This window comes from Narcine bancroftii, chromosome 4 (genome assembly GCF_036971445.1).
Source record: "Narcine bancroftii isolate sNarBan1 chromosome 4, sNarBan1.hap1, whole genome shotgun sequence".
Lineage (NCBI taxonomy): Eukaryota > Metazoa > Chordata > Chondrichthyes > Torpediniformes > Narcinidae > Narcine > Narcine bancroftii.
Genome location: NC_091472.1, coordinates 292,626,609 through 292,641,906, shown reverse-complemented (window position 1 = coordinate 292,641,906; position 15,298 = coordinate 292,626,609). Strand labels below are relative to the sequence as shown.

General features: G+C 41.5%; 1 protein-coding gene across 2 annotated transcripts in view; it reads right to left on the bottom strand.

Moving 5' to 3' along the window:
- The window catches only part of ly75 (lymphocyte antigen 75), a 139,144-nt gene extending 130,579 nt beyond the window's left edge, over positions 1-8,565 (bottom strand). Inside the window, exons 1-2 of one of the 2 annotated variants that reach the window (XM_069935393.1) lie at positions 8,313-8,565; positions 4,136-4,513 (exon numbers count right to left, since the gene is read on the bottom strand). In XM_069935393.1, the coding sequence (XP_069791494.1) occupies positions 4,136-4,513; positions 8,313-8,559 (625 nt within the window). In that variant the 5' untranslated portion in view covers positions 8,560-8,565. The remainder of the gene's footprint in view (positions 1-4,135; positions 4,514-8,312) is intronic. The other variant, XM_069935394.1, reaches the window with a different exon arrangement.
- Between the last annotated feature and the right edge of the window lie 6,733 nt (positions 8,566-15,298).

The following is a 15,298-nucleotide window of genomic DNA, read 5'->3' as shown; positions in this document are numbered from 1 at the left end:
GCTCCAAGCACATCATTTTACTTCACAAACTCCATGGCATGTAATATCAGTTTATCAATGTCTCAAATAGTTATTGATGCAACAACCTTAAAATGCATGTCAATAATTAGAAGCACGATTTCCTGCTTCTGTAATATGCTCCACGAATCATTATTTTTATTAACTCCAAATCAAAACTCTCAAAATAATATTTATACAACCAGCAGAAAAGTTCCACAACTGCTTATGACCATCAAGGGAAAACTTAAATTAACCAACATTAAAGTACAGAAGGGTCAGTGAAAAATCTAAACAATCACAATTCTTTACACTAATTAAAAACAAAGTTTTATTCTAATAAAAAAAATGTTCTAAAAACTACTGGAATTGCAAAGATTTGATATGGTTTTTCTTGAACAGAGCATATTAATGAGCCAGATATTGCTGGAGCAGGGTATCTTATGGCTTGCCCCACCATCAGATCTACTGTACATGTTGGCATACAAGATGGAATTAAACTTTAAAAATGTCACCCCAAAAGCAGGGGGGGGGATCATATATGGTAAGTACAAAATCTGAACCTTAATATCTTGTGGTTTAGAGTGTCCCCCATGGTGATGGAGAACAGCATAAAACACTCGCACAACTCCCAAGTCCTACCGCTAAATATTTTTCTACTGAAACTTGCATTTGGGAAGCTGGGTTAATAGTAATGTTATATTAAAACAATAGAAATGTATTATAAATCTGTCTAACACATCTTAAAAGCAGAGCAAACGAAGTTAACAGCCACAATTTGCAACAGCTTACAGGGTTTCTTGTAAAGAAACAAGTTTTCAGTGCTTTATAAACAGCAGCACTCTCTCTGGGCAAACATCAATCTCCCTCTATCATAAAACACCATAATGGGACCAAATGATAAACAAGAAAATATGAAGCTTGTTTTGACCTGAAAGTGGTAGCACACATCAAGGCCCACACAAAAATATAGTTCAAGCTTAGAAATTGAAGGAAGACTTACTAAGGAGTAAACACAAGTAAATCAACTTCAAGTAAATGTTAAAATTATATTCAACACCATGTTGATCCTGTAAAAGAACCAACACCCAAGTGACATCACTAACGTTTACATTACACTATCTTGGAACATTTGATGCATGTTATGATAGTAAATTGACAGTATTTTGCCATTACTTGAAATGAATTGGCTATATTTTAAATAACCAAGACTACTCCACTGGTCAGTGGGATGGCTGGTAAAGGAATATTGGAGCAGCAAGTTCTCAGCAGTAAATGCCAGACTTCGGGTAGTCTTATACTGCAGGCATAGCTCAAAACCTACATTTTAAGTGGAAATTCTGGGGTGTCATCTGATACACCTTGTACACCAGGGGTGGCCAAACTGCAGCTCACGAGCCACATGCAGCTCTTTGACCTTTAATATGCGGCTCGCTGCCAGTCTCCCCCACCCCTCGCCCGACTCGCGCTGCTGGTCTCCCCCACCCCTCGCCCACCCGACTCGCGCTGCCGGTCTCCCCCGCCTGACTCGCGCTGCTGGTCTCTCCCCCCTCCCCCCACCTGACTCGCGTCTTTAATAGCCTGATATTTGTAGCATTGTATTTTAGTCATAAAAAATGATAATAACACTAATTTTGTAAGGTGGAAATCTGATTAAAATCTCTCATTTTTTTGGTTTACATGTGTGTCTTTGTGATTACCAAAACTAGTACAAATTAACAGTTTAAAAACTGCACGCATGAATAAATATTATTGCATTTAATATGCATTTCTTAAAATTTATATAAAATTTTTGTTACAAAATGTGTATTCAACAATAAAAACGTGTGAATTTTGTTCTTGTCCTGGGGCTCTCAAGCATCTGAGCTTTATCGTTTGTGGCTCTTACATTAAGCAAGTTTGACCATCCCTGTTATACACCAACATGTACAGTATTTGATTTTGAGTTAAAACACAATTGTGATATACATCAGTGGGAATTCAGAGCATAAAATGCAGTGCAATGTACAACAGGACCACTGTGATCACACCAGAGTAGAGCAGCAGTTGAATTACCCAAATAATGTTGAAATAGTTCCCCTTTGAACCTTCCATGATTTTGAAGAAACTATGGTAATGAAATGAGATTAACAGGAGAAAATAAATTCAGAACAAATCCTGGGCCAAAGTGCAAATTCCAAAGCATTAAAGTTATCCGAGGTCAAATATTAAATTTGATATTTCCAACCTCTAATAATGACAGTTTAATGTTCCCACAGTTATAAATCACACTTATTTTTGTTAAAGAACATTAAATCCAGCTCAATTTTCCCCACATGTTGAAATTCTGTGCATTCCAAAGGAGACAAAATTAGGTTTGTGACTTGACTCTGAGATCAGAACTCACCTTCTCCACATAACACTCCACCCCACCCCCACCTCAATCTCAAATCTGAGAAGCTGCTTCATGTAATGAGTGGAAAATCCTATTTAAGAAACAACATTGATAAGGAAGCTTTCTTTGGTGATGAAGTATTAAAGTCAGAGGATTTAACAACTAAAACTAAATTATTATCTTGCTGTATAATGATGTGTGACTGTAAACAATATCTAAGATGCTGTTTCTGCAGTTTGGAGGTAGAAACTTTCCCAAGAACCATTCCATTTCTGATAAATTCTTCACATGGAACTACAAGATCTGTTCCCCTATTTTTCATCTCCCTTTGAAATATCAAAATAAAAAATGCTCTATCTGGCTGTAAACAGGTACGCACTTATTCAGTTCTAACAAGCAAGTTTTACTTCTGTGCTCAGTCTGGATTTCAAAATGGCATCCTTTCCTTCAGATTTTTGGGTGACACATCTCTGGTGAATGTAAGCAGGAAACCTTGCTCTCTTTTGCAGTTATTTGCTTTCATTTTCTCCAGAAGTGGAAGTAAACTAATTCTGCATACTCGTGAGAAAGCAGGTAACTCAAAAAGTACCAATGGATTAATCTTGCAAAGATAAAAGAGTTAAATATGACTTTTAACCCTACACATCATATACATGAATCAAGCCAAACAACTTAATTACAGTAAAACCATGTTATCCAGAATTCAAGCAACTGGCAAAAAAAATGACAGAAAATAAACAGGAAAAAGTACAGAAGTTTAAAATTGGTGCATCTTGCCATTAGTTCACGCAACATGCAATCTCAAGCAACCAGGATATACACTTATCCAACAATCTCCTTAGGTGGCGGATACCAGGGATTTTAGTGTAGTACCATTCTTGGGGGTATGAACTTTGAATACATTACAGTTCTTAAACACAGAACATCCTACCTGGATTGTCAAAGTCTGAATTTATTTAGTGTGCACACAAGTTTTAATATCTCTCCAAACAAATTAACATATTGAGTTTATCTACAGGTGCCAAATTATATTTTTATTGCATTATTTTTGTGTCAGAGGCCTATGAGCCCCAAAGTTTATGCCAGTTCTCAATCAGATTCCCCAAATTACTTCATTTTGTAATTTAATCTTTCAAAAATGCCCATTAACACCACTCCTCCATTCTCTCACCGTCACTATGAAGCAATTTAACTATCAATTAACTCAACAGTCAGTACAGCTTTAAATGTGGGAGGCAACTTGAATATCTGGGGAAAACCCACATGGTCACAGGGAGAATATGCAAAGTCCACATACACAGCACCCGAGGGCAGGGTTGAACCCACAATACTGGAGCTCTAAACCATTGTATTAGTTGCAGTGCCAACGTGTCTATTGTCCAAGGAAAATTCCCCACCTTTTTCCATTTCATTAGAGCAGTGAAAACAGCCTCAAAATAATCAACTGTCTCTAAAATTCTGGAAAGGTTCATGAACAGAAAAAGAACAAAATTATGGCAAATTCACCCTTAAATTTCCCCTCCTTGTAACAGACTAAACAGGGATTAGATGTGTATCTTTCAGAGTGTGCACCAAGCCCCATCTCTGCCCAAGATTTCCTTTCCAAAGATAATCAACTTCCACAAAACTTACAAAAAAAAATCAATAATATCCAAATAAGCCAAGTTCAATTCTACTATGAAATTTAACAGACCAGGTAAATAGAGTTTTTAGTAAAACATACTGCATATTCTTGTTGACTTAAAATTGTGTAATATTACTCACCCCGATAAGGCTGCTCACAAATGTCCTTGTCTGAGCCACTTTGTTTCCATGTATCAGTTGCATCAATGCTCGCTGTTGGATTGCCATTTTTAACAGCCAGTTTATAGGTGGTAGAACCATGCACTGTGCCATCTTTGCATCGCCACCACAAAGCTTTACCTAATATATCACATTCAAATACTTTTAATGGTTCTGTTTTGTTGATAATGTCAAGACCCATGCATTTTTTAGCACCAATATTAAACAACCGATGTGCAGATACCCACTTCCATTGCTGTATTTGCTCTTGTGGATTGCATGTGTCCATTATAATTCTGGAGGAATGCACTGTGAGGCATTTTAAAATATTTTGATGCTGGATAGTAAAGATGCCATTATCTAAGGGGCAAGAAGAAAGGAAACAATAAGAAACAAACAATAAGAAACAAATTGTATCTAGCATCTAGATACTAAATCATTATATAAACAAGAAAAAACTCATCTCATCTAAATAACTAAAACATGAATGCTATAAACTTTTAATTACCTAATTATGCATCTTCAAATCCATGAGATCACAAACTATTTTCTGTAGTGACAATACTATATGCTTTGGGTGGTTAACATGGGCTTGCATGAGTTAGACCCCAACAATGAAGACGCTGTTTACATCCGGTACCGCACGGATGGCAGTCTCTTCAATCTGAGGCGCCTGCAAGCTCACACCAAGACACAAGAGAAACTTGTCCGTGAACTACTCTTTGCAGACGATGCCGCTTTAGTTGCCCATTCAGAGCCAGCTCTTCAGCGCTTGACGTCCTGCTTTGCGGAAACTGCCAAAATGTTTGGCCTGGAAGTCAGCCTGAAGAAAACTGAGGTCCTCCATCAGCCAGCTCCCCACCATGACTACCAGCCCCCCCCACATCTCCATCGGGCACACAAAACTCAAAACGGTCAACCAGTTTACCTATCTCGGCTGCACCATTTCATCAGATGCAAGGATCGACAATGAGATAGACAACAGACTCGCCAAGGCAAATAGCGCCTTTGGAAGACTACACAAAAGAGTCTGGAAAAACAACCAACTGAAAAACCTCACAAAGATAAGCGTATACAGAGCCGTTGTCATACCCACACTCCTGTTCGGCTCCGAATCATGGGTCCTCTACCGGCACCACCTACGGCTCCTAGAACGCTTCCACCAGCGTTGTCTCCGCTCCATCCTCAACATCCATTGGAGCGCTCACACCCCTAACGTCGAGGTACTCGAGATGGCAGAGGTCGACAGCATCGAGTCCACGCTGCTGAAGATCCAGCTGCGCTGGATGGGTCACGTCTCCAGAATGGAGGACCATCGCCTTCCCAAGATCGTATTATATGGCGAGCTCTCCACTGGCCACCGTGACAGAGGTGCACCAAAGAAAAGGTACAAGGACTGCCTAAAGAAATCTCTTGGTGCCTGCCACATTGACCACCGCCAGTGGGCTGATAACGCCTCAAACCGTGCATCTTGGCGCCTCACAGTTTGGCGGGCAGCAGCCTCCTTTGAAGAAGACCGCAGAGCCCACCTCACTGACAAAAGGCAAAGGAGGAAAAACCCAACACCCAACCCCAACCAACCAATTTTCCCTTGCAACCGCTGCAATCGTGTCTGCCTGTCCCGCATCGGACTGGTCAGCCACAAACGAGCCTGCAGCTGACGTGGACTTTTTACCCCCTCCATAAATCTTCGTCCGCGAAGCCAAGCCAAAGAGCATGAGTTAAGAGAGAGAAAACTCATACTTCAATTAAAAAAAAATCAGATGGGTCAGAATGGAGGAATTAAACATACCACAGTTCACCATTATTCACTGCATTGTGATAGACTGATTTCTAGTCATTAAATTTATTTACATTCTGTCCCAGGCCCAACACTTGTAATTACAAGAAATATTACAATATTTTTCACACCAAAAATGAAAAATCCCCTTAAAAATTCTGCAGCACAGTCAATTTGAACCTACAAGTTTTCATAATTGAGCCAAAGTTAAAAATGTTGAATAGTTCAGGAAAACATTAAATGGTTTCCCATTAGCAGAAACAAATTTAATTCCAGTACAGTATCTGTATCTTAAAACAGTTAATTTCATAGTTTATGTTGCACTGCTTTTAATGCAAGAGAACTTAAAAATATCCAAGACATAAAATTTAATAAGCAAATATGTTGGTAGTTACTAAGCCATTATGACTACTAAAAGCAGATAGAATTTCAACCATTATAAATTTTTTTTAAAAAATCACACGTGTTAAGATTAAATGATAGCCTTATTTTAAATTAATATTGGAGCAGACATGATGTAAAAATGTTATTCTATTTCACAAAGTATTCTGGACAAAAATTCTTTTGAAGCATTGTCACGACTGTAATGCAAAAGATACAACAGCCAGTGTTCACAAACTTCCGATTAAGAAAGTTCAAATGGCAAGATTTTCATTATTTGATTGAGGGATAAATATAACTAGATCAGAGGATGATTTGCTTACTTGTTTATTAATTATTGCCATTGGATTTTTGTAATTATTCAGAAAAGGAGTCAACTTGCTGTCACATTCAGAGAATCATATTGGACACTGCAACACTTCAAAAACTGGAGTGGGCTGACACTGCAGTTTACAGAAGTGGGCCTTGAACCCATAATGTTTTAATGCAGAAAAACATAACATTAACAGAGCCAGGGGCCAATCATGAAAGTTTGCAGACAGCAACACTTCATTTTTCATTTGGGCCCACTAAAACCAGATAGCATTAAAATTGGCTTCTCCAGTTTCTGCCTGCCTACCCTCTTGTTCTCCCTCACTTCCCTTTCTTATCTTCTTTCCTCCAGATCTCCAACCCCCCCCCCTTCTTCATTCACAGCCATCCATCCCTCCTTCCCTCATCCACCTGTTAGCTCTTTGGAACTGTGATCCTCCCCCTGCCCCTCACCAACCATTTTGTTCAAGCACCTGCCTCTTTTTTTTCCATACCTTGTTGAAGGGCCCAAGCCCAAAACACTGGTTATGTATCTTTGCTACATAAAATACAGTTTGACCTGCTTAGTTTCTCCTGCATTGTTTCTAATTCAACAGAGCCACATTAGGATCTTATTATAAAGACATAAATCCACAAGTGGCATTTCTTCCTTCAGATACCACAAAGAAATCCTGACAAAAACTGTCTCTGATCTGCTGCAATCAGAACTCAAGACAATGAAGTAGTGACCTGATAACATTGAGATCTTTGGCAAGTATGATTTGAAACATAAACGTTACAGAACCCTTTTCTTCCAACTCTGTAGGTCAACTGAAAAAAAATTAGAGATGCATTGCGTTAACCGTGCCACCCAACACGACTATAGCACCAGCAATCTGGGTACGAATCCAACGCTGTTTGTAAGGAGTTTGCTGTGACCTGTACTAGTTTATTTCTGGGAGCTCCAGTTTCCTACCACCCTCCAAAAAAATCAAGTTAATTGGGCAGTATGGGTTTTAACGGCTGGAATCAATCTGCCAGGTTGCAATTATTTTAAAGATATGCAGGATTTGAATTGGGAAAGATAGGTGAAGCACTAAATGACAAAGAGTTTAGTGCAGCAAGGGAATATTGTCCAATGCCAGACATGCTACATAAACAGGTTACATTTTTTATGACATATCTGACAATCATAAAGGGGCCTGGACTAGGCTCAGCTCTGAGAATCCAAATTAGACAAGGATGCTTCAAAGCGTAAAGTTATAATGGAAAACAATAGGCAAACTTCGTCATTTAAAGTGGGGGGGGGGGGAAAAATTATGCTCCATCAGAAAATTGCTGCAAATACCCAGCAGGTCGGGCAGCCTCTATGGCGAAGGAAACCGAAAGATTGAATTAAAAAGAAACACACTTCACAAGGCCAATACTTCCCCAAGGAACCTCAGGTGGTCAGGGGGAGAAGACTTTACCACCCAGCATTCTGGAAATCACCCCACAACACAGTTCCAAGCAGGCGGGTGCAATTCTTACTTCACCCAGGCGAGGAAATCGTTGGATTGGAGCCAATGAGGACGAGTCGAGATCTAATTGTTGGCTGCATTATCCTTGCAGGCGCGTTACTAACAGAGAGGTGCGTTGCGTTTATTAAAGAAAAAAGAGCGTCACTCAAACTACCTCAGAAGAGCGTTTGCCCTGCACTCTCCTTACCCGCACCTGTGGTCTGAGAAGCTGTGATTGCACAACGGCCAACAAATGGGTCCAAGACCAGAACCCAATAAAGATGAATGAACCCGCTGCACCAGCTCTTCATTCCGGCGCAGCTCCCACAAGACCCGCGATGCTCTCGCTGCGACGCCGCCAGAATGTGAACGACGCCGAGCCCCGTCCCCCTGTCCCCGCCTCGGCGCCGCGCAAGCAACCCCACAGCTGATTGGTGCACCGGGCGAGCATTCATGAGTAAGCCGCCTCTCATTGGATGATGGCGCCCCATCGGTGTCCGGCGCTCTCGCAGAAGGGAAAGCCATCATCATCTCATTCTACCCCCCCCCCCCCCCCCACCGCCCACCACCACACACACACACACACCCCCGCCGCCACCGCGGAAATAAAACTCATCAACAAGTAAAAGGTGCCTTTGATGTGACATCTGGCCTCAGACGATCGATCACTTTTTCAACTGAGCGAGTATGAAGTTGCTGGGATGAAACTGAAACATGCCCAACAGTCTTGCTCATGTCCGTCATTTCTCTCCCCCCCCACCCCCCCCCCCCCCCACCCCCCACCCCCCCCCCACAACCCTCCACCCACACCTACCCCCCACCCACCTTTGTACTCCAAATATCAAAGTCACAACTAGTCAAACATAAACCAGGACCACAACAATGAAGATAACTTTGAGAGGATGAGAATCAAAAAAAAAAGACAGTACAAGAACACCAGAGCTCAGAGCAGGAGCAGGCTACTCCGCCCATGCACCTCCTCTCCCCTTCACTGAGCTTCTTGCCCTCAGCGCCACTTCCCGACGCCCCAGCCCCGAGCAAAAAGGTACCAGCAAGCACAAAAGGGCGGGTCTCTACCCGGAGCGATCAGCGTGGAATCTCTCAGTGGAAGATGGGAGGAGGTCTGAAGTGGCTTACATTCGCTGTGGGGGAAATATGGCAAGGAGAAGGCGGGTGGCGATATCCTGGAGCAGATCCACATGCTGCAAATTGGGCAGGTCCAGAAATGCACAAAGGCCAAGGTGTGTCCAACAGTCCCAGTGGGAAGCAAGAAGGCCCTGGCAGAGATCATTCACCATAAGTGAGGTTCCTGGAAGACCAAAGGAGAGCTAACATTCTGTCTTTATTTAAGAGGGGCAACAGTGATAAACCAGTGAACCACAGGCCAGTAAGCTTCACACCAGCTGTGGGAAAGTCATAGGCACTTTGAAAAGCAAGCGCTGATTGGGAACAGTGAGGATGGCTTTGTGGATGGGAAATCACCTCTCACAAATTTGATTCCCTTGTTTGAGAAACGATCAAGAGGATGGAAAAGAGTTGTTGCCTGCACAGACTTTACCAAGTCCTTTGTCAAGGTATTGCAGACAAGGCTGATCTGGAAGGTTAGAACACATGGGATCACGGTGAGCCAGCAAATCATATACAAAATTGGCTTGGTGGTGGGAGCCAGAGGGTGGTAGTGAAGGGCTGAAGATTGCTGGCCTGTTCTTAGTGATGTGTCACATCCCCAGTTGTTTGTCATGATTTGAACAAGGAGGGAGGTGGCTTGATTAGTAGGTTTGCAGATAATGGATGATGAAGATCAGAATCTATTGACACAAACATGTCATGAAATTTGGTGTTTTTGCAGTAGCAACATCTTATAACCATCTTTCAACATCTCTATAAAAAATAAAGATAATAGTGCATGAAAAGTAAAGCAGAGTCTTTGGTTCATTAATTATTCAGGAATCTGATGGCAGCAGGGAGGAAGCTGTCCTTGTGCCATTGAGCACTCGACTTTAGGCTCTCGATCAACTGGGAAAATGGTCATGGGAACGGCAGATGGAAATGAACTCATTAATACATTAAATGTATTTCTGGAAATGACTGGAGCAGGACATACATAGTGAATGGCAGGGCCCTGGAAAGTATTGTTGAACAAAGAGATCTTAGGTTATGATCCTTCAGTTCCCTGAAAATGTAAACATAGGTAAACAGAGTGGTGATGAAGTTATATGGCATGATTACATTCAATGAGCATAAAAGTTGGGACACCATATTAGAATTGTACAAAATGTTGGTTAAGCCATCTTTCGCGCTAACAGAGGAACCACTGACATGGTCTTTGCCCTCAGACAGCTCCAAGAAAAGTGTAGAGAACAAAACAAAGGACTCTACATCACCTTTGTTGACCTCACCAAAGCCTTCGACACCGTGAGCAGGAAAGGGCTTTGGCAAATACTAGAGCGCATCGGATGTCCCCCAAAGTTCCTCAACATGATTATCCAACTGCACGAAAACCAACAAGGTCGGGTCAGATACAGCAATGAGCTCTCTGAACCCTTCTCCATTAACAATGGCGTGAAGCAAGGCTGTGTTCTCGCACCAACCCTCTTTTCAATCTTCTTCAGCATGATGCTGAACCAAGCCATGAAAGACCCCAACAATGAAGACGCTGTTTACATCCGGTACCGCACGGATGGCAGTCTCTTCAATCTGAGGCGCCTGCAAGCTCACACCAAGACACAAGAGAAACTTGTCCGTGAACTACTCTTTGCAGATGATGCCGCTTTAGTTGCCCATTCAGAGCCAGCTCTTCAGCGCTTGACGTCCTGCTTTGCGGAAACTGCCAAAATGTTTGGCCTGGAAGTCAGCCTGAAGAAAACTGAGGTCCTCCATCAGCCAGCTCCCCACCATGACTACCAGCCCCCCCACATCTCCATCGGGCACACAAAACTCAAAACGGTCAACCAGTTTACCTATCTCGGCTGCACCATTTCATCAGATGCAAGGATCGACAATGAGATAGACAACAGACTCGCCAAGGCAAATAGCGCCTTTGGAAGACTACACAAAAGAGTCTGGAAAAACAACCAACTGAAAAACCTCACAAAGATAAGCGTATACAGAGCCGTTGTCATACCCACACTCCTGTTCGGCTCCGAATCATGGGTCCTCTACCGGCACCACCTACGGCTCCTAGAACGCTTCCACCAGCGTTGTCTCCGCTCCATCCTCAACATCCATTGGAGCGCTCACACCCCTAACGTCGAGGTACTCGAGATGGCAGAGGTCGACAGCATCGAGTCCACGCTGCTGAAGATCCAGCTGCGCTGGATGGGTCACGTCTCCAGAATGGAGGACCATCGCCTTCCCAAGATCGTATTATATGGCGAGCTCTCCACTGGCCACCGTGACAGAGGTGCACCAAAGAAAAGGTACAAGGACTGCCTAAAGAAATCTCTTGGTGCCTGCCACATTGACCACCGCCAGTGGGCTGATAACGCCTCAAACCGTGCATCTTGGCGCCTCACAGTTTGGCGGGCAGCAGCCTCCTTTGAAGAAGACCGCAGAGCCCACCTCACTGACAAAAGGCAAAGGAGGAAAAACCCAACACCCAACCCCAACCAACCAATTTTCCCTTGCAACCGCTGCAATCGTGTCTGCCTGTCCCGCATCGGACTGGTCAGCCACAAACGAGCCTGCAGCTGACGTGGACTTTTTACCCCCTCCATAAATCTTCGTCCGCGAAGCCAAGCCAAAGAAAGAAAAGAAAAAAAGTATTATGTGTAGTTGTGGTCACCACACTATAGAAATGACAAGACCAAGCTGGAGAGTGTACAGAAAGGTTTCACAGGAATGCTACCTAGATTTGACAATTCTATCCCTTGATGTGCTTCTTATCCAAAAATCTACCAATCTTAGTTTTGAATACACTCAGTGACTAAGCCTCTATGACCCAGCTGGTTGGAGATTTCTGAACATTATTCACCCTCTAAGTTAAGAAATTTCTTCTCACCTCAGTCTTGAATGGCTGACCCTTTATATTGAAACTGTGGCCCATGGTACAAGATATCGAAATGAGGGGAAACAATATCCCTGCATATATCCTGTCATGCACCCACTGTAGGAATTTTGAATATCATCATGAGAGTATGTTCAATCTCATTTTATTGGATAATCCACGTACCCCCAAACATCCCTTGAATATGTATATCTTTCTTTCAATGGAGTGGGCCAGGTCTGCACATGAAATTTCAGGTGCAGTCTTGCCAGGCTCCTAAATTATTGCAGGAATATACCTTACTTTTGCACTCAAATCCTTTTTTTTTCTAAAATAAAGCCAACATACTGTATGTTTTCCTTCTTAATTCTTGTGAACACCAATACCCTTCAATTACTCACCATTAAGAGGAGTCACGTGATGGAGTAGTGGCCGGACGGTGAACTCCAGCCCTCTCCAGAAAAGTCGGGAAAAACAAGAGAAAACACAAAGGCACAGAAATAAAAGTTGCAGAAAAGTGAGTATAAAGGTGGAAAGAAGATGGCGACAAAAAAAGAAAAGTCGAAAGCAACGGTAAGAAGAGAGGAAGAGAAGACAAAGGAGGAAAAAGGTGAAGGCCTTACCTGTCCGAAGAGGCCCGCTGCGGAGAGAGAAACCCGCTCCCTCAGGTCGGTAAATAATGGACTACAAAAATGGCTCGCAGAGCCGAGCAAAAGTGCGCAACCGCGCATGCGCGAAGTTTCGCGCATGCGCGATGCGAATGAAAAAAAACACACCGACGGGAGGGGGGACCAGCTGGGGAGTCGATCTCCACAGCCGGCAACGACAGCTGCAGAACACCTGCAGCAAGAAGAGACCACAGAAGACAATAGAAACAAGAAAGAAGAGGAGGAAAGGGCACCAAAGAAACAACAGATGGTCAACCCAGAGGAAGAAGAAGAGGAAGAGTATGGTGAAATAGAAGAAGAAAAGATAGGCAAGGTAAAGGATATACTTGCTCTTATTAAAGGATACATGGAGTCATTTAAAGAATGGCAAACACAGGAATTTAAGGATTTAAGAAAAAGAATAAACAGCACAGAAGAGAAAATAATTAAAATGGAGATGACCTTAACAGAAATGGGAAAAAAAATGGACAAGATGGAAGAGCGGGCAGTAGCAGCAGAAATGGAGGTAGAAGACTTAAAAAAGAAATTAGAGAAATCTAATAAAAAAACTAAAGAGACACAAGAACTACTAGCTCAAAAAATAGATACAATGGAAAACCATAACAGAAGAAATAACATAAAGATAGTGGGCCTTAAGGAAGATGAAGAAGGCAAGAATATGAGGGAGTTTATAAAAGAGTGGATCCCTAAGACCCTAGGATGTCCAGAACTACAGCATGAAATGGAAATAGAAAGGGCACATAGAGTATTGGCCTCTAAACCACAACCACAACAAAAACCAAGATCTATTGTAGTAAAATTCCTAAGATATACTACAAGAGAAAAGGTACTGGAGAAGACAATGGAAAAAGTAAGAGAGGGCAACAAACCACTGGAGTATAAAGGGCAAAAAATCTTCATTTATCCAGATATAAGTTTTGAACTCCTAAAGAAGAGAAAAGAGTTCAATATTGCAAAGGCGATTTTATGGAAGAAAGGGTATAAATTTATACTAAAGCATCCAGCGGTATTGAAAATATTTATTCCAGGACAACAAAACAGACTATTCTCGGATCCAGAAGAAGCACGAAAATTTGCAGAACAATTACAAAAATAGACTGAGGGAGGAAGACGGGTAATGAGAGTTAAAATGATCACGACTGATATGTATGTGGGTAAAGACAAAAATAGACTGAGGGATGAAGACGGGTAATGAGAGTAAAAATGATCACGATTGATATGTATGCAGGTAAAGAGGTATAAGAGTGAATAGAGACAATGAGCATACATGAATGTATCTGTACTTAGAGGAAAATATAGATAGTATAGACAAGAATTAATAAGGGAAGGTAATGGAATAGAGAGAATAAGGAGGGAATTAAAAGAGGGACCTTTGTGACATATGAAAAGTGAAATCTTTTCTGGGGGAGGCGGGGTGGGGGGAAATAGCGGTCACTGCAAAATCAGTTGACGCTTGCGAGTGGATTCGCAAATCCAAATGGAGAGGGGAGATGTGGTTGTCCGACAAGGGATAAAGGACAACTCAGGAGGTGAAGGGGAGATTGGGGATAAATAAGATAGAAATAGGAGAATAAGGAAAATGTTAGATGTTGTAGGAATGTTGTCTTATAAAGAGTTGAAAATAAGAAAACAGAAATGGAAAAGGAGGAAAGGTAATGATGGAAAAATGGAAAGAGAAGATAAACAAAATATAAAAGGGCTACGCTGAACTATATGTCTTTAAATATTAATGGAATACATAACCAAATTAAAAGGAAGAAACTACCAAATTTAAATGAATAAATGTATTCCATTAGAAAAAATAACATATTGGTTAAGAAATAATATTGAAATATTCGAACAAGTATAGGAGCCTTACATTAAATACAATAGCGAAAACCTACCGGGGACAAACATTACCTAAGTTGATGGAAGGAGAAGGAAAGAAAAGAATGGACTCAGTAGAATTTCTGGTGTAATTTTGTTGAATGACAACATTGTCTGACTGGCTTAATGCAACCTAGATTGTATACCTAAAATGGATGAGAGGGGCGGGTGGGGGGGTGGTTTGGGAGGAAAGGGGGGGGGGGAGAAAAAGTCACTGTATATGTGTGAAAAAGAAATAGTGTATATCATGGCTAATGTGATTTATGGTGTGAAAAATAAAAAAATTTAAAAAAAAAAAAAATTACTCACCATTAAAAAAAATCTATTTTATCTACTAACCCCTTTTTCACATTTTGTTTTTAATATCCATATCCCTGAAGTTACCCTATGTCCTCGCAACCAAGCTTTATATAATTAGCAACTCAGATGTACATGTAATATTCTCATTCGAACCATGATAAAACATTATGAACGGTTGGGGACTTGAACTTATCCCTGCAACACATCACAGTCTATCTACCTTAAAATGCCCCCATTTATTTCAATTGTTTCCTGTCTCTTAACAAATCTTCTGACCACACAGGTGAATTACCAAATCCAAAAATGACATTTAAAAAAAAAATAACTTCTTGTGTAGCACCTGATTGAATGACACATAAAGTTCAAATATCTTAT